The sequence below is a fragment of the Mauremys mutica genome, chromosome 6, assembly GCF_020497125.1.
Source record: "Mauremys mutica isolate MM-2020 ecotype Southern chromosome 6, ASM2049712v1, whole genome shotgun sequence".
Lineage (NCBI taxonomy): Eukaryota > Metazoa > Chordata > Testudines > Geoemydidae > Mauremys > Mauremys mutica.
This window is the reverse complement of record NC_059077.1, coordinates 120,751,292-120,775,954: the sequence shown is the minus strand read 5'-3', so window position 1 is coordinate 120,775,954 and position 24,663 is coordinate 120,751,292. Positions and strand designations below refer to the sequence as shown.

The following is a 24,663-nucleotide window of genomic DNA, read 5'->3' as shown; positions in this document are numbered from 1 at the left end:
AAATAGCAGGCTTCTGTACAAAAGACATTTCTAAGAGACTATGAGCAATTCCTCACAGAAGTGTCAATGTTTTCCTTTTCATAAAAAAGGAGATGAAGATAACTAAATAAACTGTATTGAGCAGATCTCTCTCTTTGGAACCTTTTCCTGCAGTAAAACTTGAAATTTGCCTTACACAAACACCACCATAAACTTTACTTCAGCAGTTAACCAATATTAGTTTTGCATATACATCTCTACCTTGATATAAAGCTGTCCTCAGGAGCCAAAAAAATCTTACCGTGTTATAGGTGAAACCGCGTTATATCAAACTTGCTTTGATCCAATGGAGTGCGCAGCCCCACCCACGCCAGAGCACTGCTTTACCGCATTATATCAGAATTCATGTTATATCGGGTCGCATTATAACGAGGTAGAGGTGTAAATATAATATTATTTCAACAACAGTCTTGCAAACAGTAGATGAGATCAAAAAGATCTAAAATTAGGGGACATCTGCCCAGCAAAAGTAATTTCCAAAAAAATCCCAGAAAACCCAAGAAAACTAATGAGGAGTACAGCCATCTCACTTAACATAAGAACTGCCCTACTGGGTCAGACCAAAAGTCCATGTAGCCCAGTATCCTGTCTTCCAACAGTGGCCAATGCCAGGTGCCCCAAAGGGAGTGAACAGAACAGGGAATCATCAGGCGAGCCATCTTCTGTCACCAATTCCCAGCTTCTGGCAAAACCTGAATAAGCTACCAAAAGAAAGCTATGTCTTAGAAAACTAAGCATTATCACAGCCACAGCACACATACTTCGGACTCCAGTAGATACAAATACGTCCCATTACAAAAGGAAGAAAGGAGTAACCAGAATAGGACCATTACAATGCCATTGCAAACTGCAGCCTAGAGAGAATAGGACCCTGACGGTAATATCTATCAGGAAGCCAGCCCAAGGAAGTCTGGGCCATAGCTTAACACCACCCATTACAGATGCTCTGAAAATAATTTTGTTTGTGTGTTACATTTGTCTCCTATGTCTGCAAGCAAAATATCATGCTTTAAAGATTCTTAGAACCAAACCTATAAAGCCATCACAGATAGAGTTAGTGGTAGGATACTGGCCTTGTCTGCAGACACAAGAAAACTGTAATTATATATGCAAATTATATAACTTGTAAACCCCTAGAAGAGCATCCAAGAGAGATGAAAAACAAATACCAGAAGGAAAATTTAGGAACTGGAAAACCTATTAAAGCAGAATGTACTTTGCAGAGTTAACTACTGACTGAATGGAAAGTGGAACTGTGTGTTTGCACTTGTGTGTGAGACTGTCGATTATGAGAAACCAACTATTTCCCTAATCTTAATTCACTACATTGGTCCTCCAGAGAGCATAGATTACTTTAAAATGTGGTTCACCCTCCTGCATCTGGAAACAGAAAAATGCTTGCAGGAGACAGATTAAATGACAAAGCCTTCATCAATCCCACATATAGTTACACACAAAGATCCTAGATCCATTAGCCCCTTAACCAACACAGTATAATGATACTAACCTCTTTCATAAGGCACTTTGAGATCTATTGATGAAAAGCACTATAGAAAAACTAAGTTTTAATACTACTAGCTGTATGTGGGCAAAAGATACTTAAAGTAATATTGTCATGTGACTCGAGACCATACTGTGTAAGATTCAACTGTAATCCTCATTTGAGATCTATGGACGAAAAGCGATACGTAAGAGCCAGGTGTTATTTCCCAACCTGTGTGCCTAACTACAACTTTGACACAGTACTAATACCGTTTTTTTGGCGTAGAATCCATATCATTCATGAAGTGTTTTCTTACAGCAGAATTAATAGTAACTTAATGTCTATAATTCAAAGTGATGTCACTGGCAAAGTCATCTTCAGGGCTTATGCAAAACACAACATATGAAAACAATTTTAATAAGACCATCCATGAGCTTTAAAAACGAGCACCAAAGCCACTGACATAACAATGACACTTATCCCACTTGGGTCGATATCTCCCAGGGAAATAAAAATGTGTGGCTTAGAGAGGCAACAGTTCCTACCATCACTGGATCAACACAGGTGCAGAGGAAAAGCTGTTCAGCCTGCATTTTTTAATGAAAACCCATATACTGTATTGTAAACAGTGGGAGACTGCAGTGATGGTGATTTTGATTTATTACAGTTTTAAATGGAGCCTCAAAAAATCATAGGAATCCCATTCACAATTAGAAAAGGAGAAAATACACTGTGTAACAAACGTGTGAATCCTGTCTTATTAAAGAATTCTTCTTGTAGATTTTTAAGGCCAGACCATTTAGATCCCCTAGTTTGACCTCCTGCATAACATAGGCCAGATAACTTTGCCCCATAACTTCTGCTTGAGCCAGAGTATATCTTTTTTAAAGATACACAGTCTTGATTTAAGGACATCAAGTGATAGATAATCTATCACAGGCCACCTTCTTGCCCAACCACAATCCCCATTCATGATCAGGCTACATCTATGTGGCAACTACCACTGATCATACTATTTTCCAGATACTTATTGGAATATTTATGTATTCCATTTTAACTATTAAATGCAGTAGAGGTGTTTTCTCCTTACCGAAAGATATTTATCACATTGCTTTTGCTCTTCATCTCACCTTCCTTTCCATCTATTTGGTTTCTCTCTCCCAATTGCACATGTTCAGCAGGCTGTTCCCCTTCTTCCTCTGCCCCTTGCACCTGTGGCCTGATTCCCATCCTCTTAGATATTCCCCTTTCACTGGAGAACCTTAGCCCTCATGGTGGTACCCCTAAAAGCAGCAGTTTCCTCTCCTATGGAGCAGTGGTCCCTAATGGCGGCAGTAATGCTTCCTTTAATGATGAAAAAGCTTTACTAATTTGTACTCATTAGCCCTGCAGAGCAATTAGAAGAGAAAAGAAAGATTGACTATATTCTGTCTTCCACGTGAACAGAAATGTTAATTAAATTCTAACCGAATGGTCATACTCTTGCCTCAGTTTCACCTGTGCAAACTAATGAAGAGAATAAGGTTGCACAGGTATAACTGGGAAGAGAATCTGGCCCACTGAATTCTTATTACAGAAGATATAGGAGCCAGAAAAAAAACCACAACATGACTTGGATCTCAGAGTGAGTTTGCTGGGTTGGAAGACAGTCAAAGTATTTGTGTATGTAAAACAGCATATATTTAGGGTTGGAAGGATTAGATTTATCATTGAATGTTGATAACTGTCCATTTTACCATACACTGACAAAAATATTTCCATCAATGATAACTGAAATTTACAGACAAAGAAAAATGCTTGAGAACTCAAGAGTTTGATTTTTAAGGCCATTTTCTTTGTATATTTTAACATACGTTGACAATTTTTACTTCAATGGAATCAAAGCTTTAACTTTTTCAATTTCAATATCTATTGTTATTATCTGACCCACCATAATTTTATGCAACTGCGATAAAAGCTAAATTGATAAAAACTGAAAAAAGCTTAAACACAAATATAGCTGTCAAAATTATTTAAAAAAAATTGATTTCTGCCATGCCTACACATAGTTGATCTAGACATCACTGAAACCAATCTGTAAGCTGATAATGCCATTTCTATAGTCAATTTTCATACTGGAACTGCACTTTCAAACATATGCATAGGCAGGAAATTAGCAAGCAAACTTTTTTGATAATCTTTGCTTGCTATCAAGACTCATTAGCTAAAACAGATGCATCCCCGTCTCAAGTATGGAAGAAATTTTAAAACATTCTAAAAAAAAATCTATACACATTTCTCAGATGAGGATCTTCTCTAAAAATCCACTTTGAGTCATGTTAGAATGAGACGTTATGTAAATTGCACTTGTGTGTCTACCGTATTACAGCTCTTTGACACTTAGGGATCACCTGGACCATCTCCTAAATTAACAAGATCCCCTAAGTTAGAGATTTTTTTTTTTTTTTTACAAGTACAGAGCATTTTCATGAAAACCGACCAGAATACAATCAAGGAAAATTGTTTAACTGATCCATATTCCTTGCAGAAACTGTCAAACAACTTGTATCCCTGACACAGCAACCTCTCCCCTATTTCCTCACGGGATACTTTTTCCTTTCCATTGTTTCTCTCTCCCCCCTCGCCCCATTAAACACGCGTGGCTTTGTGAAACCCCACTGGAGTTGCGCGGAGGCTGGGAGGCTCAGTACGGATTGTAGAGATGAGGGGGAGGACACCAAAAGCGGGTGCAGTGTGAGAGGCGGGCGGTGTTCAGTCAAAACAAGGGTTCTCCAACCCCACCCCAGCGCTGACAGCTCACGGGGGGGGGGCGGGGCGTTTCCCGGACCAGCTCCGTCCCTCCCCCCCTTCCCAGGGCCCGGGGACCCCACGCCGGGCCCGAGACCAGGGCGTTAGGCTCCCCAGCTCCGTAAAACCATTTACGAGCTAGGGCCCGGGAGACCCAGCAGCACCGCACGGACCGGACCGGGACCCTCCAAGCGCCGCCTCCAGCCTGGCCGCCGCCGCGGGGAGGGACGAGCCCCCGCGCTGAGGTACCCGGCCCGTGTCCCCCGCCTACTCCCTCACAGCCACCGCGCGGCCCGGGCCCGGCCAGCAGCACGCACCGGAGGGGCCACGCCGAGCTCCGGGCGGGCTCGCAGTAGAGCCGCCCCCTCCCCCCGCCAGCCGGGAGCCCGGTACCTGCGGCCGCGCCGCCGCCCGCCCCACGGCTACCGCCAACGCGCCGCCGCCGCCTCCTCACGTATCGTCCGGGTCCCCCCCGCCGCCTGGGCCGGGCCTGCGCCGCCTGCCCCCGCCGCGCGATCGCTTCCGGGAGTGTCAGCCCGTCTCCTTCCTGCCATCGCAGGGCGCTCCCGCCCCGCCAGCAACGGCGGCGCGTCACCCACCTGGCTGCCCCGCCCGCCAATCAGCGCGCGGGGAGGGGCCGTCCGGGCCCCGCCCCCTTCCTCGAAGCGCCGCGGAGCGCCCTTTGTCTTCGCTCGAGGCGTGCGCGGTGGGGGCCGCAGCGACGCGCGAACACCGATGGCGCCAACGCGTTCCACAGCAGCACGCTGAGGGGCGGAGGGTGCACGCGCTCACGTCCCTCAGGCGGCTGCCCTGCCGCCTTAGGAGAAGGGGGCGGAGCCTGAGGGACACGCCCTGACCCCGCCCCTTTGCTTGAGGGCTGCCGCCCTCCCACGGGGGCCTCAGGCCAGCCGGAGTATGTGGGGGCGGGGCATACTCCATGGTCCAGCCCCCCCCCTCCCCCGCCCGAGCCAGGGGTCCTGACCCAGGCCCCACACCTAGGCTCCTCCCACCCCCCTACCGGGACCAGGCCCACCCTAGGGGGCCCAATCCCAGGTCTCTCCACATCCCTCCCAAGGGACTGTCCCAGGTCAGTTCTACACACAGACAGCAGCCCTGTCTCCCAGCAGCTATGCCACTGCCTGAAACACCAGCACAGGCCCCCTAGGTAAGGGCTGTTCACCCAGCCCTACCCACTCACCCACCTACCCACGCTGGGGTGTCTACCCCTCACTCTGAGTACCACTGCCTGAGCCCCTGGGAACTGCACACCAGTGCTGTGTCAACAACAGCAACCGCTTCCACAGCACTGAGAGTGTAAGGACTTGCCTAAAAAGCAAAACGACATTCCTGACAACTGACACTGACAACACACCACCCTGAAATTACACTGCTAATAGGCAGTGGGGGCCACAGCCAGGGATGTGAGAGTCAAGCAATATCCTTTAAATGAAAACACATTCAACATGGAAATCATTAAGAAACAAACATGGAACTTAACATACCATTTAAATTTTTTTTTTAAGTTACCAAAGGGACTATGATTTTGTCAAATTATGGCATTCAATGCAAGTAGACAACTGGTACAAAAGGGTGTATACAAGAAGGCTATTGTAACACTTTGGAGGGAATAGTACATACTTAAAAAAACTCCCCAAGTTTATCCAGGCTTCCTCAAAAACAATAAAAAAAAGTATTTTAATCTGCACTGAAAAAAGTCACACTTCAGTAAATGCACTTTTACAGAAAGGAATGTCAACTTCATATATTCAACTTGATTCAAAAAATTAATATCCAGAGTTTATTAGGAATCACTCATGCAAGGCATAATGGTAGCAACTCTCTTTCAAGAGACAAAAGAATGAGACCTTGGCTTTGAGCTGATTTCTGGTACCTTTTTCAAAAAAGAAAAAAAAAGTCGAATCTGCATGACGATGAAGGAAAGTACCAGATGCAATTCCTACTCCTCCAGAACAGTAAACACAGCAAGCATTTTCTCTTTTACGATCTGCTTCAGTGCACTGTACTGGTGCAAGAGCATATGCAGGTGCAGAAGATAACTATGGAGTGGGCAGTCATGATTCACAGAAGATGACAACAATAGGGACAGAGTAGAGGCATAGAATGTACTCATGGGTAACCAACCAGTCTTCCTAGCACAACCCAGGGTTTGCCAGAATACAACACCATAAGCAATACAACAACAAAACACTTAACATCCTCTCCCCCCGTTCATGGTGAATAAAGTAAAGAACGGGGAGGAAGGTTGGTGTGTCTTTTTTGAAAGTGGGACAGCCACTTAACATTTTGGTGCTTTGACCAAAACCTTTTGTCAATCATAGAGAGGAAATAATATATCCAAAAAAGCTGTCTGAGCTCAAGAAATACCAGTCTAGATTACTCTGGCTTTCCATAAGGTAGAAAGTGTGTAAATGTAACAGAGGAAGAAAATCATGATACCCTTCATGCATACTTGACATTTAAATCAATCCAGATTAGTTTTTTCCAAACATTTTCTAGAAGTGGATCCCACATCCTCCAGCGGTATTTGGGAGCCAAAAGATTCAGCAAATTAAAGCTTTTTCCTTAGTATCATATCTTTATCTTCTGTTTTATGGCGAGTAAGATATTTCCTGCTAAATGTCCAACATCCACGCTATGCTACAGAAGGTCAGTTCCTCCTTATTCCTCCAAAAATGAAAAAACTAGCTTGGATGCTGTGGAAAATGGATATTTTTTGTGTTGAATCAGGACCAATGAGCATGACCTCCCTTGTTCTAGCAACCTAATTCCAGCAATGATTAATAATACAAGACCATTAGTTACCCAGATCTCTTGCTCTGCATGAGACTGACATACCTCAGACATATCTGTTGCATTTGAAGAAGTGGTTTTTCACTCACGAAAGCTTATGCCCAAATTAATCTGTTAGTCTTTAAGGTGCCACCGGACTCCTCATTGATTTTATACCTCAGAAAAGTAGACCTGTTCTGTTTGGAAAATTGAGGTCCTGATCTAATATCCATTGAAGTCAACAGAAGGATTTCTATTACGGAGTTGGCATCCTGCAGCAAACCCACCACAGTAAAGAATCCTGAACTCATTTGTGTCTGTACAGTAACAGTTACTTCACTAGACTTGAGCAACGGACCAGTCTAGCTATTCACAGATTCTAAAACCAAAAGGGACCTGTGACAGTACTTCCCATAAGGCTCTATGCAAATATGTTTAGAATGTGTTTTATGCTACATATGCCATGTAACATGGTTATGATCTACTAAATGTATTACTCCTATTTGCATGCATGGATCGTTTTTGTATTCAACATTATGAATGCTGGCTGTGTACTGGCTTGTACTGGTCAGTTCCTGGAGAAAGGAATGTTGAAATTAAGTACTTAATCAAGGAACACTTAAAGGACAATGGATCTTGGAATGCTCCAATCCACATAAGAAGTCTACTTGAGGATGTTCAAGGTAGCATGTAAACAATGGATGCTACCTGTAAAACTGAGAGTCATGGACATGTGACCTGCCTAGGAGACTCCTATACTCCATCTTGGAGCTGGACTTTGCATAGGAGTGAGGAGGGGGTCTCCACCCACAAGAGAATGTCTATTTAAACCCCTGGGAAACCCCTCCATTTTGTCTTCAGCTGGCTAAAGAGAGAGCATCTCCACCCCTCAGGATACTTGGAAGAAAGTGGAACAAAGGGCAGTGACTGCAAGGTGTGAGAGTGATTGCTGGACCCAGGCTAAAAGGAGATTAGCCTGTAAAAGGGAACATTCTGGAACTGGTAAGGATCTTACCTGTATTCAGTTTGATTAGCCATAGATTTGAGCATTTTATTTCATTTTGCTTGGTGACTTACTTTGTTCTGTCTGTTACTACTTGGAACCACTTAAATCCTACTTTCTGTATTTAATAAAATCACTTTTTACTTATTAATTAACTCAGAGTATGTATGAATACCTGGGGGAGCAAACAACTGTGCATATCTATCAGTGTTGTAAGGGGCAAACAATTTATGAGTTTACCCTGTATAAGCTTTATACAAGGTAAAACGGATTTATTTGGGTTTAGACCGCATTAGGAGTTGGGCATCTGAGTGTTAAAGACAGGAACACTTCTGTCAGCTGCTTTCAGGTAAACCTGCAGCTTTGGGGCAAGTAATTCAGACCCTGGGTCTGTGACTGAGCAGACGGGAGTGTCTGGCTCAGCAAGACAGGGTGCTGGAGTCCTGAGTTGGCAGGGAAAGCAGGGGTACAAGTAGTCTTGGCACATCAGGTGGCAGCTCCCAAGAGGGTTTCTGTGATCCAACCGATCATAGGACCATTGTGACCATCAGGTTTGATGCTTGTATAGCACAGGCCAGAGAACTTCCCCAAACTAATTTCTAGAGCAGATCTTTTAAAAATTGATTTAATCTTGATTTAATAATTGTCAGTGATGGAGAATCTAGGAACTAGGGATGATTTGGTGGAAAAGAAACTTCAGTTAGAGCAGAAGTCCATATGTATATTCAAAATACTTGTTCATTCACTTCCACTGTATTATGGGGAAAAATCTCTGAAGTAATGACAATCTACTGTCTAAATTCGAAGGATTATAGCATTACAATATTTGGTTAAGGCATTGATAGCCATAGCCATTATAATACCCAACATCTGTGGTACAGTGGAAAGGGTTCTTTTCAAGTACTCTTAGTGAAGGTCTGACTCCAGATTTCTCTATCTGGTACCCATATCATTTGTAAAAATTAACAAGCACAGAAAGTAACTGTGGGAGAGAGAGCGAATGCATTGGATGGATTCCCGTTCTGTGACCATTTTCTGGGGGTAGTCAAAAATAATCTCACAGCAAAAAGCTATTTTCTTGCTCCTGTCTCATTTACAGATTCCCCCATTCCACTGTTCTACTAGGCACAGCTATTATTTACCTCTACTTTTACACTGACAGAAGAGGTAGCTGTGAAAAAGTGGCTGACATACATGTCCCCGCACTTGACCTAAGGAAGGAAGGGTCATTTTGGAAAGAAACCAACAAAATGTTTGAGATCACTGCTTCTTTGAAGCCTTCCTAAAGTCTATTCTTCAGGTCAGCCACATAAAGGCTGCTTGCTCTGTGGCATTTTCCCAAGTCACTGCCAAGATGCCAGATGGTGACCTCTGGTTAGGGACTCCTCTCTTGAATATTGGTGTAGTGCAAAGTAACGAGTGCTGATAGCAGCCACTGACGATCAACACTAGGCCTTTAAAAGCAGTCCGCTGCCCCAGTGATTGTGCTTTTTTAAGCGTGTCCTTGCAATCATTCTCCCCAGCTGAATGCTGCTGGACTTCATGCTTCACTCCTCCTGCATTTCCAGCACTCTATAGCAGCCTGGCAGCTGGCCAGGCAGCCTTCTCCCTCAACTCCTTTCTGGTGACTGGAGATGGAGAACCTTGCAGGGAGCTCTCTGCAAGACCTGACTCTCCTGGCACCTGCTAATATCGGGGCTTTAATTTTGTTTTAAGAATGGTCTCTGGTACTTTATTCTCCCCTCCCCAAAAAGTCCCACTTGCCTTCCTGGTGTCCACTGCATAGTACAGCCCCCTTTCTCCTTGGGGAGATGCTCTCATCTGCCACCATGTAGTACTGCTGCCAGTCTCAATGGGAACCAGTGGTACCTATGCTAGACAAGGAGAAAGGGGGCTGTACTATGCAGTGGACACCAGGAAGGCAAGGAGCTGTCCTGACATTGCAGAGAAACTGCTTATTCCCCTCCAAGCAGGGTTGTGACCATTTAATGGTCCTCCCCACCTCTCCCAACCTACTGGGTTTATTGGGATTTTTCATTTTTTGAACGTCTATAGTTCTCTGACATTTACAAACCACAGCAATCTTGCACATTGACCTCCTACCCCACTGTCCCTGACAAAGGGGACAAGTGAGGGAAAGAGGGAGCTAATGTGTAAACATTAAAATTCTTGTTTCGCCTCCCCTTGTATCTGTGGGACTTTTTGGAGAGGGGAGAATAAAGTACCAGAGAACAGTCCTAAAACAAAATTAAAGCCCCGATATAATTAGATCTCAAAATGCTGCCTGAGGAAAGAAGGGGAGCTACATAAGATAACGGACATTGTCTTAAAAAGAGGTAACTTCTACTGACTCAACTAGTGGGGTTTTGAACTGAATCAATAGGCACCTGATCGTATCAAAAGCCCATCTCACTGTGCTCTGATTGTATGGATAGTGAAATGAAACTAAGTCAGTCTAGACGTCCACGTTTCCACAGCAGCACATTCTTTTCTTGTTCCCCTTTCTCACAACGCAGTATTCCACATGATGGTTTGTTGGGACATCCCCTCCAATCCATTGGCATCACATCATTTTGATTCACAGCACGAAGAACACAGCAATGAGCTATGAGAACTGGGAGCATCTAAGTATCAGAGGGGTAGCTGTGTTAGTCTGTGTCCACAAAAACAACAAGGAGTCCGGTGGCACCTTAAAGACTAACAGATTTATTTGGGCATAAACTTACATGGTTAGAAAACGCCCTTCTTCAGATGGATGGGAGCATTTAAGTCAGTGTTCCCTAAACTGTGGAGCCTGAAGGACTAGCTGAGAGGATGCAGATGATGTATAAATTAAGATGTGAGGGATGAGAATGGTTTCGTTTTCTTGAAAGGTGGCTTAGCTTTCAAAAGTTTGGGAAACATTGATTTAACAGATCGCTTTTCCTATGTTCCCATTCAGGAAAGCATTGTACAACAATACAAAGAGGTTTCTATTGATCAATAAACCCAGACATGTACGTCCTGCCTCTCACACAGAATGTATACCAAACATTGAATGTCTAATGTAAAAAAGTCTAATGTAAAAAAAAACAAACTGTAATTTTCACTAGCTATATACAATATTTCCTAATCCTCCCACTCCCGGGGAACATTACTAAACAATATTTTAAAAAATGTCTTCACCTTTCAAAGCACAAGGCAATGAAACCTGCCTCTTTGACACAGGTAAGTCATTTAATTTAGAAAGATGTACAAAACAGCCTTTTCATTTACAGACCCAAGTCATTTTATGGGACAGAAATAGTTCAGCTCCACACTGTACTGAAATGTCAGAACACTTAATAAGTCAAGTGAAGACATAAGGTGCCAGAAGCTACTGTTATAGACACAATCTCATTTTCCAAGTCTTCCATCATTTCTTTCAAGACACTCAAATGTTTTTTCTTCCCTCAAGGTCTCTTTTCACATCGGTAAATGTTACTCTTCGATTGCCACGTTCTTACCCATGCAGTTCCACGAAAAATCAGTATAGATGTGGTGGAGGGGAAAATATCCTGGTAGTTAGTAGGAACTAAACTAATTAGTAAATTAAAAATAACCCTCAAACAGCTATCTCTATACAACACTGTGGATCTCCATCTTCCAAAGAGTCTGGCACAACAACTAACTCCCTCCATGTCTTTTGGACATGTGCGCGCACACGCACACACACGCACACACCCCTATTTCAATCACCCAGAAGTCAGGAAATTCTGTTAACGTTTTACCCAACCTTAACTCTTCCCCATAGTGCATAACAACATCCTAGGGGTTGGTTTTATTAAAAAAGGAACTCAAAACGAAAACAACTCAAAATACAATCGAAGCCTTTTCACAACCTAGGTCTTCTCTTTCTCTTGTGTGACTCCCATCTCCCTTATATTCCTACAGGGTGAGGAGCACTTGTAACAGAGTCAATGAAACATGCAACATTTTCTAGCAGGATCATCACCTGGTAACAGAGAAGGATTCTCAGGCATATGCTGCCAGCCAGCAAGCACCTATTGAAGACCATTATGTTCCCATCTGTTGAGGGTTCAAAACTAGCATCCAGCAACTGATACAACCACCAACCCAGGTCACAGATAAGAGGTGAACATTAAAACTCCTGAGCTTTTACATCTGTGTGTAAACTCCATTCTAGTAACATTTCCAAAATCCAACCAGTAAAAACAAAAAACCGTGAAGGATATCCAAAATTAAAATGACAACAGTAGTAAATAGTTCACTACAGCATGCAAGAGGGTCAAATCAATAAATGAAGAGCAGAGTACTTTCTGCCAGACCTGCATAGGAAATGGAAAAAGGAAGAGGAAACCCAACAAGAATAGAGAGTCAATTAAGACTTGCAGGAAAAAGGTAAGAAGAGAAAAATTGGAGGATGAGTTAAGAACAGGAAGAGCTTTTACAATGATAATTGGGGGAAGGGTAATACGAGACAGAAAATAAAAATAATACTTAGAATTTACATATTGCTTTTCATCAGTAGATCACAGTGCACCTCACAGGAAGTAGGTGTCATTATTCCTATTTTACAGATAAATAAGTAGGTTCATTAATAAATTAGGATTCTGAAATGGATTCCTGAACTGCTTTTCAATGCCTGAGCTATGCACAGCTCTATTAGCTTAACTCCGGCCTTGCTCCACCCTGGTAAAATATGGAGGATATTCTTGATTAGACGCTTTAGAACTTTCTGGTGAAATCTCCATTTCCACACTTTTTAAAAATGCACAATGACAAAGATATGGCCCCCAGAAAACTAGCTGTTCTGGGCATCTCAGTACCAAAAGATAGACAAATTGAAGCAAGTGCAGGGAAGAGCAACAATAGTTATTTAAGGTCTGGAGAACTCACTCGAAGAGGGATTGAAAGATTAGGTATAATTTGAGAGACATAAGATCTTAGATATTTGAAGGATGTAGGCACCAAGGAGGGAGAGAAATTCATTAGGTGGTATGAAAGGGTATAAAACAGGATTTCATTCTGTTCTCAAGGAAAAATTAGTGTAACTAACCAGACGGAAGGATAATCAATTCCAATAGTAAGATGTATATAACTATAGGAAAGGTTTCCAAAAAAGTGTCAGAAGCACCACTCCGGAGGACACTTAAAAACTACACAAGATAAAGCACTAGGAAATAGTAACATGCACAAAACTACACTAATACAGCATTAAAATTGGACAGTCAAAGCCACATATGGTAAGGAAAGGCAAAAGTTAAGGTTCTACTGCTAACCCGACTGTGTAGCACTTTCTGCATTTTTCATGGTATGTATTTTACAACAAGACAGTAATATATTAACGTAAATATTTAACTGGAAAAAAAGAATTGAAACTACTGCATATGCTCAAAACAGATGAATTACTACTTATGACATCTTAAATTGCATACTGTCCAGCTACACATTTTTCTGGGACTGCAATATTGTAGTAATGTTTTTCAGTAGCATTGTTATTCAGATCTTCGTTTCTTAAAAAAGAAAAATATGAATAGCTCTTACCTAACGTTAGGATTTAAATACTCTCAATTAGGGGTCAGATTTGAGGAGGGAGCAGAGCTACACTACTGACAATCCCAAAGTGGTTGGACGTTTCTAACAGAATGGACACACACACACACGCACGGTGGGTGACGGAACTCTGTGTAAGCTTGAAAGTCTGTCTCTTTCACTAATAGAAGCTGAGCCAATAAAAGAAATTGTATCACCCACCTTGTCTCTCTCGGATCCTTGGACCAAGCACAGCTATAACTACACTGCAAATAGTACGAAATAGTAAATGCTAACATTTAAATTGCCCTCCCTGGACTTCAGCGTTAGCGTGCCACTGAGGAGAATGGAGATGACCTTCGACTCCTCCACAAGGAACACTTACTGTCCTCTTCACCAAGAGGTAGGAAGATTCTGGGGAGCATGGACACACAGAGCCTGAAAGGCTTGGTGCCATGTCTCTTGCTCCTGCTTGGTCCTTTGCTGCCAAACTGACATGAGAGGGGTCATGCCACAAAAATGGCAATACAGTGCAAGGTTGCAGTAATTTTTGTGCAGTTTTTCCTCTGTGCTGTGGATGCCCCCTAAAGGAAGGGTTGAGGGATGGGAGAAGGTCCTAGAGCAGCTCTAGACAGAGAAAAAACCTCATAGGAAACACGTCTCTGCTAATGCTTCAGGGAGAACAGAAGTCCCAGAACAGGTATGAAGGCAGCTGCCAGGCTTAGTACACAGGCTGCCCTACACCTTTTCTGGATTCTCCAGAAGTGTGCATGCCCTGCCTTTTCTGGATTCTCCAGGAGTGTGCATGCCCTGCCTTTTCTGGATTCTCCAGGGGGTGGCAGGGGAGGAAAGAGGGTGTGTCTCTATCGGAAAGCAAACTTATCCAAACACCTCTTTTCCTCCCACCAACAAATAATATAGGGAAAACGCTGAAGGCTGCTTTCCAGATTTCTCCAGCCTTCAGTGGCCCCTCTCTGGAGATGCAAAAGCTAGAGGAGCAGGCAGCCAATGAGTTCCCCCCCTTCCCAGGGGCGGTGGGGTCGGGCTTCAGCCTGAGGTGGCAGGCTCCAGCCATGGGGCTTTGGGCTCCATTCCCCAAGCTCACCACCCCTCCCATCATCTCTGGCCCTGCTTCATTCCCTGCTGCCCCATTGCCCCTGGTTCCCGCTGCCTCTGTACCCACCTCCCCATCCAGGGCTCAATTTGTCCCCATAATTGCCAGGGCTGAGTAAGTCTGCTGTGAAAAGTGACATTTGTGGGTTTGTTAATATCACTTTTCACAGCAGACTTAGTAGCTAGCAAGTCTTTAAAAAAAATAAAATAAAAAGGCAACCGAAAAAGCAAAAGAAACAATAAGAAACAAAGACAAGAACCTGCAAAATGTGTTTCTATTCTGTTTAGGTCCAGTAAAAAGTAAAAACAAGAGTTGGTGGCCGCACTCTGAGGCCACCAAAAAATTTGTTGCGAGAACCCCTGCATGAGATTACTCTCACAGTCTTACTCCCCCACCCCCCACACACTTCCTGGTTAGTGTATGTGTTTTTATTTGGGTGTGGAGTGGGGGATTGATAGAGGGGTCAGGCCTCTTAAGCAATTTCCCAGAAGTAGAGTTTGTACATTACAAGTTGTAGGTTTGAGGACGGTTTGTTTACAAATAAGAAGAGTAAGGAATTAAACACATATGTAATAAACAAACAATCATTGCCCACATCATTACACAACTTAAACCTCTCTCAACTTGCCATGCCCCAGTGGATTTCTGAAGACTGGATGCTACATTGTTTAAGTAAACACAGGATGATCATGACAAGCTGCATTTTATGATATGCTTCTCGCTGTAAAGCACAAACCCGTGCAAAGACAACAAAAAAAATAGGTACCCTCAAGTCAGGTTGGTTCTGTTCTTTCAGTAATATAAGCTATCTGCAAATAGGGAGACCACACACTTCATCTTACCTTGGGGTGCATCCTTTTGAATAAAGGGCAAGAAGGAAAAAAACAAATAGCTTTCACAGCCACAAGCAAGTTGAATATGGTTGAAATGCACGGTGAAGAACATTCTTCTTGTGTTACGCGTTCAAGGGGACATCACTGTTTGGTTTTAAAACAAAACCAGCAACATTTCTCACAATAAAGGTTCCTTTTTGCAATATTTCCCCGCACATGCGCTGATGGAAGAACAGCTTAGACTATAGAATTCTGTTTATTTAGTAACGACACTTCCAGTCTTAGTCTAAAAATCACACCAATCATTCTTAAATGAATAGCACATTAACAGTTTAAATATGAATGACTAGTCATTCTAAGAATCAAAGACATTACTAACATGAAAAAATGGGCCTTTGATTTATACATTACACTTCACCCCCCCCAAAACAGCAATTATTTTAAGACTTGTCTCTATAATAGTCATTTTAAAACTGCATATAAAAAGGAAATTATAGTATATCACAGATTCAAGTAAAGATTTTAAGAGAAGTGGCAAAAATGCTTCTTTTTGAACCTATAAAGTTAAACAGATTCTTATTACCAATAATGCTCTAGCCACTTATTCATTTTTTAATGCAGTGAGGCCACACTTGAAAAATTCTAGTCTTTGGTTTCCTGCTGATCTGAACATGTATTCAAGATTCCTGTGTAGCCAAGTCAACAAAAATCAAATAATTGGGTTGGAAGCCTGGGAATAGTTTTCATTAAATTTGTAACATTCATTGAATGCGTGTTGCACAGGACATGTCCTATATCACCTGCTTTCCAGGAAATGTATACCAGGGTTTGTGGAGAAGCTATTGCAAAATACACATACAAAACTGGCAGTCAATTGCTATACTGTAAGTTTCTCATATAGTGCACTGACTGGTGATGTGATCGAATACAGAGTGGGCAGTGTAGGATTTTAGTGAGACTTCTGTGCATTAGTTAGCAGAAGTTGAAGAAATGGCCGGCTAGCCTGGGGGATTCTTTTTTATATATTATTTAAAAACACCACCGTTCTGTATCCAGTCTACTATGAGTAGTATTTCTGCTTGTAAATTAAGGCTAGAGCCTGCATTCCTTATTCAGGAGCTATTCCCATCACTATTAACTGGAGTTACCCCCATGTAATGATGGTGCAACCAAGCCTCTCATTTTCAAACGGATTCACATTGGATCTGGATCAGAATCTAACAGATTAAAAAAAATCCCCCCAAACCAAAAATCCCTGAGTTGTCATTTACATGCATTTGTGCTAGAGGATGTATGAAAAAAGGATAAAGTAATAATGTAACCAACTTTTTTAAAAAAGCATATATATATATATATATATATATATATATTTGTATGCATATGTCCATACAAAAATTCTATGAAGGGTTATAACACAAAGGAAAGATGTAAATTTAACACACATACTCCTCAGTGCCATTAACTGAGAACCAGTGCTTTCTCTTCATCCTCCCTGTAAAAATAAAAAGAAGGATGCAGTACACATTGACACATCAGAAAAGAGAGCACAGATGTGCATTCTCAGGCATATTCACAATTTTCCTGAACAAGCAGCCATTTTCCTACATGATTACCATTTTCTAACACAAAGTGCAAGGCAGACAGTTCCATGTGAGCGCTTAGAAATGGGAGGAACAATCAAAGACACCACTGCATAAGACTGTCATTTGGAGGAAAACATTTCTCCACGGCACTTCCAAAATGGCACTCTTCATCACGCTTGCTGGAACAGATCTACTCCACTCAACTTTTACAGGCATGAGGTCTAATCTTGCATAGGGAGCAATACACAGAGGAGGGATGGTTTCCCACTTTCTCCCCACTCCCCACCCCCCACCGCCGACAAACAGAGCCAGGACATTTTTGTGTTTTCCCTGAATGCTGTGGAGGTGCCTCACATCCTGTGACTTGGAAATGGTTATGAACCTTCCCCAGCTGCAATTTAAACAGCGGCGAATCACCTTCAAAGCAAAACACCTAACTGCACTTAAAACAACTGTCTAACATTTTTAACTACCTCTGGATGTTTTCATCCTTCAGTTTGGTCTCCATTTCCTTGTTACAGATTAGGTTATCTCCCATGAGGTGGTCACTCCTGGGGGCTACTTTCAGCAGCAGAAGGGAGGAGGCAATGTAAAGGAAGTGTTCTGTATCTTAGCCACTAGACATTGGTAGATATAAATGATTAGGGGGCTGGAGCACATGACTTATGAGGAGAGGCTGAGGGAACTGGGATTGTTTAGTCTGCAGAAGAGAAGAATGAGGGGGGGTTTGATAGCTGCTTTCAACTACCTGAAAGGGGGTTCCAAAGAGGATGGATTTAGACTGTTCTCAATGGTAGAAGATGACAGAACAAGGAGTAATGGTCTCAAGTTGCAGAGGGGGAGGTTTAGGTTGGACATTAGGAAAAACTTTTTCACTAGTAGGGTGGTGAAGAACTGGAATGGGTTACCTAGGGAGGTAGTGGAATCTCCTTCCTTAGAGGTTTTTAAGGTCAGGCTTGACAAAGCCCTGGCTGGGATGATTTAGTTGGGTTTGGTCCTGCTTTGAGCAGGGGGTTGGACTAGATGACCTCCTGAGGTCCCTTCCAACCCTGAGATTCTATGATTCTATGGTGCACAGGAAGGGAACTTTATTACCACTGTCTGTTCCCCATCCACGGACCCTCTTGGTGCCAAGAGCACCTGAAGTAGATATAAATCCATTAGATTTAAAACAACCACTGTTACGTTGTCTGCCCACAGAAACAGCACCAGTAGGCCTATTGGTGAGTACTGGCTGCATATCGGACACTGAAAGACATCTCCAACTCCAGTAGCCTTCCTTTCCCCCCTCCTCACATGAATCCTCTATGTACCACTCTTGTCATTCCATCATTATAAATGCCCTCCAGCCCTGTCATTTCCTCTCCGGCTGTGCAACTGGTGAACTTGATCTAAAGAGGACATTAAAGATTCCATACAGAACAAATAAATGTACCAGCTGTAGAAGGCTAAGCTGGGACACTCTTTATGCTTCCTTCTCCTACTCCCATTGAGAACAGATAGACCAGCAGCAGCATAAAGGATAGAACCATCTATAACAAAGCGGAGGAGACAAGATATCAACAGAATTTAAAGCTGTTAGACTAAAATGTCTCTTTTTAGCTTTAAAGCAGAGGTTCTCAAACTGGGGTCGGGACCCCTCAGGGGATCGCGAGCTGTAAACCTCCACCTCAAACCCCGCATTGCCTCCAGCACTTATAATAGTGTTAAATATATAGAGGCTTGCGCTATGTGAAAGGGGTCACCAGGAAAAAAGTTTGAGAGCCACTGTTTTAAAGGGAGCGCACAAACTTTGAAAATGAAGTCAGGGAAAATAACCATGCTAACTTGACTTTAATGCATGACTGCAGAACCAAATGGAATCTTTAGATAATCCTGGCATATTCTGCTGAGCATTTTTGTCCCATATTTGCATAATTCTGAAGAGGCTCACCTGTATCACACCCCTAAAGATTGGCCCAAATACTCAGGCCCTCAGATTATACTGAGGGCCATTTAACTAGCAAGACAGACAGGACTTTGTATGCAAGTGCCCTAGCTAGCAAGACTATGAGTCTACACTTGTACATAATACCACCACATTAGCTGATATCCTTTAAACTATGCAGCTGAGCAACCAGGCCCCAATCTAGATTTGAGATGTTCCTACCAAATTCTGTATTTAATTAAATTCTGAATTTAGTATAGTCTCCCATCCCACTCCTATCCAAACAGGAGCTTATACCCAGTATTTACAAGTATGACAAAGCACCACTATGTAGTGGCCCATAGCTAATTTACTTTGAAAGGGACATTAAATTTTTGAGGAAAAACACCCCCAAACAATCTGACTTGAGAATGATCCAATCTGAATTTTTTTCTTTTTGTATTCTAAGCATGTATCATTTCTATAACCAATTCAACCCCCCACAAAACATTTCTAACAAAAAACCAGTGAACATCTTTATTAACTTAAAGCCAGTGCATGAACGTGATCTCTTGCCAAAAGGTTAGGAAAACACTTCCACACTGCCAGGTAGAGATTGATATTTTGAAGCTGCAGTGTGAAAAAATAAGTTCCTGTCTCCAAAACACATGAGATAGGTTGAGAAAACCTACAGCACAGATAGAATATTCTTCTCAGCATGCTAAGCCAGCTCAAACTTCACAAGTCACAAAATGACAGTAATAAGACATTACTGCTGTATATAACAAAGCCAATAGGGGAATCACCACCCATTATTACCTGTGGGTGTCAGTGTGGTAAGCCAGAAAAATTGAGAACAATGAGGGAATGGAAGCAGAAAAAAACAGATTACAAGACTAGTGTCTCCTTAATCAACTAAAAGATCATCTTGAGTGAAATATATATTTGTCTTAAAAGACCAGAGATATTTCAGATTGTAACATGTATTTCATATAAAGTTAGCTTTTGGCTTTGGAAAACAACCATTAGTCTATAAAAGCAATGCAATCTGCAAAAGAATGACATGCACCTTCCCTAAAGGGGAAATTTACACAGATCTCACCTTGTCACTGTCATCATTACAAATGTGGTCTTGATGGATTGACTGGCATTGGAAGGAAGCTCCAGTACTACCTACAAGAGAAAAGGGGAGGGGGAACAAAGGAAAAAAAATAATTAGAATTTGAAACCCAATCCCTAGGAATACTAAAAATAAACACAGACAAGTGTAGGAGCCAGAAATTTTTTTTACACAGCAGAGAGATTTAGCTGCCAAACATCTATGTCAGACAGCTCTTGTATTTAATTCTGATGATGGGATAAGCAGCAGAGACATTTTTCACTATGTGCCAGAGATATCTTCTCCAAGACTTTTTTAAACATTTAAACAGAACAAAATTAGTACTTGTTCATTAATCCAAAACAAACATATGCCATAAAGCAGCAAAATACACACGCCAAACATAAGTCAAGAACAGCTACACATATAGGCTGTGGCTACACTTGCACTTCAAAGTGCTGCCGCGGCAGCGCTTGGAAGCGCTAAGAGTAGTCAAAGCGCCAGCGCTGGGAGAGAGCTCTCCCAGCGCTGTCCGTACTCCACCTCCCTGTGGGGAATAACGTACAGCGATGGGAGCCGCGCTCCCAGTGCTGGGGCTTTGACCACACTGGCGCTTTGCAGCGCCGCAATTTGCAGCGCTGGAGAGGGTGTGTTTTCACACCCTGCTGCAGCGCTGCAAATTTGCAAGTGTAGCCATGGCCATAGTGATAAGGTAGTGTCCTCCACTACTAGGTAACCCAGTTATTAACACAATGGGTAGTTAACCCTTTGGGGAAGAGATATACTCCCTTCCTTTTGTTAAGACAAACAATTTAGAATAGCTAGGACAAGAGGCAGAGAGAATCCTCATTTTGTTGACAATATTCTTGTTCAGGTTGGAATTTTCCCCCCCCAAAAGCTTTGTGCAAGTCTTTGCTACCCATGTTCTTGTATGTGGCAGGCTATGGTGCAGATCAACCCTGGCAAGGGCTTAGTAGTGCAAGACCACAAGACTTGTTTATGAGAAGGATGGCAGCTACTGGTTCACCCTAATACGCCTTTATGTGCATTAAAAAACCCTTAAATCCTTTTACAGTACAAGCTACGTTTTGTAAAGTCTTATTTATGTCATACATTTGTTTCCTCCCTGAAAGGGACACAGTAACATCCCCACTAAAGCAATCTGGCCTAGCAAATTGAAGAAGAGACTCTGCTGATGTTCCCTTTTTATTTTTTGGAGTTTAACAAAGCCAAATTAAAATATGCAACACAGTGGCTGACAACACGCAAATCCAATTTTATTTTAAACATTGCTCTAACTTACAAGCCCACAAGTACATATTCATTTTGCAAATACAAATGAAGATTGTCAGTTACCCTCTTAGCAAACCAAGGGTAACCCTTTCCCTTCCATTCTCTTCTCTACCATCCCTAGAGTGACATCATTCTAGTATGCCTCACCCAGACATTTATTTATTTAAGGTAAAAGGATTTTATTCTATCAGAACATACCATATTACAGTGCCAAAATATTCTCTTTCTGATCACTGACCTAGGAAAAAGTTTGTAAAGTTTACTAGCCCCAAAATGATTTGTTCTGGTGCAGGTAAGTGTTTTATTTCTCATATCAGCCCATTTCACACATCAGCCCATTCAGATTACTGCCTTGACTTTTCCTCCTGTCATCTTCAATTCCAAAATGATTTTAGCAGCAGTTTTCACTGCTGGTGTTAAGAGATACATGCTTTATACCACTGGAAAACTGGGACTCTCAGCTACATTGGGATGGCACAGATGAGTTGTTTTTACTTTTTAGCAGTTGCAATCTGAAGAACTGCAGAGTCAAGTTAGAAACAAATTAGGCAAAAACCCAAGCTGGTAACCAGAATTATTAGAGGCCTGAAACAGTTATCAACTATCATGCAAATGAATACATGTACTGAGCCTGCATGTCATGTAACAATGGACAAAAATTGCTTTTCCCCAACATGGAGCAAGAAACATTATTAAACTACAGAAAAATCTCATCTGTAAGCTATGCTGTCTTTGCTTCCTGGGCAGAACCTTTGCCCAGAACTTCGTTCAGCCCCTCTTCTCCCACTGTAGTTTTGAAGGACAGTGCACAGATTCCCACTTTGAAAGCCTACTCCAAGCTATAAGCCATTTCACAACCATAGTGTTTAATCGAGGTTTGAAGTCTACACTCTGCTCCAGCCATAAGACGACCCCTCTGAAAGCTTGTAAGCTTGCTTAACAAATACAGGAAGGTAGCCAGAAGTAACTTCTACTGCAAGACCTCTCTAAACACCTACCTCTCCTGTTATCACTTTTTCAAAATACCCATCTTATTTTTGTGTGCATCACTCTTCATTACCATAACTATTTTATTTACTTTTGCTTAAACATATACAGTATTTAATTGCATTCACAAGAGTTTTCACATTACATTAAGAAAAACAAGAAATTTCCATGAAGAGGAAAAAGCAGACAGAAGAAGAGTTAGTCCCTCTCCCACTCCTTCACCCACACTCTTAAACAAAGCAGAATATGTTCTTGTAACTTATGCTGCTGTGCACCCAGAATATATAATGGTCTGTATTTCCACAGCAATTGCTACTGCTATTATGCCACAAGAATTTTAATGACTCGGGGGGGGGGGGGGAGGTTTCCTTTTTTACTGTTTTTACATATTCTCCTTTTCTTATGATCTAGCAAAGAGTATGGAAAAAGCAGTGTGGTATTATATAGCCACTACCCTAACTGTGGATGAAAACAGTTGAGCCCTACCCAATACTTGGCCTCTGGATGTTGTTCATTGATGGAACACAGCCAATTCGCATCGTTTTAGGCTTGAATCACACCACTTTCAGACTATCCAACTTTACCACAGCTACTGGGAAACAGTTCATGTCATGGCTGCATATAAATACTGGCCCGGGGATTTCCAAGTTTCATAAAATGTTCAGTTTTGCTGTCCAGAAGATTAAAGTTTCACATGCTGGCTGAATTCAATTAATCTAGACAAACTTCAAAGTATGCTTCCTCACCACCTAAAACACTCTTTTCTTCTAACAAGTGTTCTTATACCACCACTACCACCACCACACAAAACAAAACCTAACATTCTTGCAAGAAACCAAACTACATCCACAAGAAAATTCTGCTAACATGCCAATCTCACCTTATTTATAGAAATAAAGTAGCCTGACTGTATTCTGAAAAGCATTGTTAAACATTTGTCCAAAAAAGTCATATGCTTATAATTTCTCTTTTCCACATTTGTTTGTTCTCTTTTAAAATTGACATATTTCGTAAGTTAACACTGTGCATCAAAAGCTATACAGTAAACTTTAAATACACTCAGTAGAACAGCAGAACTACTTTTAATGCATTATATACACAAATATATTTTTAAAACGTGCTGTAAAGCAGGCAAGCTCCAGGTTTGTACTCAGTTCTTAAGTCTAGAAGGCAATTCACTTAGCTTCATTTTTATACTCAAGTAGGGCTGTCAATTAATCACAGTTAAGTCACAAGACTAACTCAAAAAAATTAATCGTGATTAAAAATTTATTTGCAATGAATCGCACTTGTAACAATAAATTGAAATTTATTAAATATTTTTGGAAGTTTTTCTACATTTTCAATATTTATTTCAATTACAACACAATAGAAAGTACACAGTGCTCACTTAATATTATTTTTATTACAAATATATGTACCGTAAAAATGATAAACAAAAGAAATAGTATTTTTCAATTTACCCCATACAAATACTGAAGCGCAATCTATAACATGAAAGTGTAACTTACAAATGCAGATTTTTTTGGTGACATAACCGCACTCAAAAACAAAACAGTGTAAAACTTTAGAACCTACAAGTCCACTAAGTCCTACTTCTTATTCTGCCAATCGTTAAGACAAGTTTGTTTACACTGATAGGAGATACTGCTGCCTGCTTCTTATTTACAGTGTCACCTGAAAGTGAGAACAGGTGTTCGCATGGCACCGTTGTAGCCAGCGTTGCAAGGTATTTACATGCCAGATATGCTAAACATTCGTATGCCTCTTCATGCTTCGGCCAGAGGACATGCTTCCACGCTGATGATGCTCATTAAAAAAAATAATGCGTCAATTAAGTTTCTGACTGTACTCTTTGGGGGAGAACTGTATGCCTCCTGCACTGTTTTACCCACATTCTGCATATATTTCATGTTATAGCAGTCTCGGATGATAACCCAACACATGTTCGTTTTAAGAACACTTTCACAGCAGATTTGACAAAACACAAAGAAGGTGAGATTACTAAAAATAGTCACAGCACTCGACACAAGGTTTAAGAATCTGAAGTGCCGTCCAAAATTTGAGAGGGATGAGGTGTGGAGCATGTTGTAAGAAGTTTTAAAGAAGCAACACTCAGATGCGGAAACTACAGAACCCCAACCACCAAAAAAGAAAATCAACCTTCTGCTCGTGGCATCTAACTCAGATGATGAAAATGAATATGCATCAATCCATACTGCTTTGAATCGT

The 24,663-nt window shown here is 41.7% G+C and overlaps 1 protein-coding gene across 3 annotated transcripts in view; it reads right to left on the bottom strand.

Annotated features, from left to right (window-relative positions):
* Positions 1-24,663, bottom strand: part of RNF38 (ring finger protein 38) — a 205,108-nt gene that overhangs the window by 87,684 nt on the left and 92,761 nt on the right. For 2 of the 3 annotated variants that reach the window (XM_045020743.1, XM_045020745.1), the window contains exon 2: positions 20,155-20,225. In XM_045020743.1, the coding sequence (XP_044876678.1) occupies positions 20,155-20,225 (71 nt within the window). Of the gene's footprint in view, positions 1-4,702; positions 4,784-20,154; positions 20,226-24,663 lie in introns of those variants that run through there. The other variant, XM_045020746.1, reaches the window with a different exon arrangement.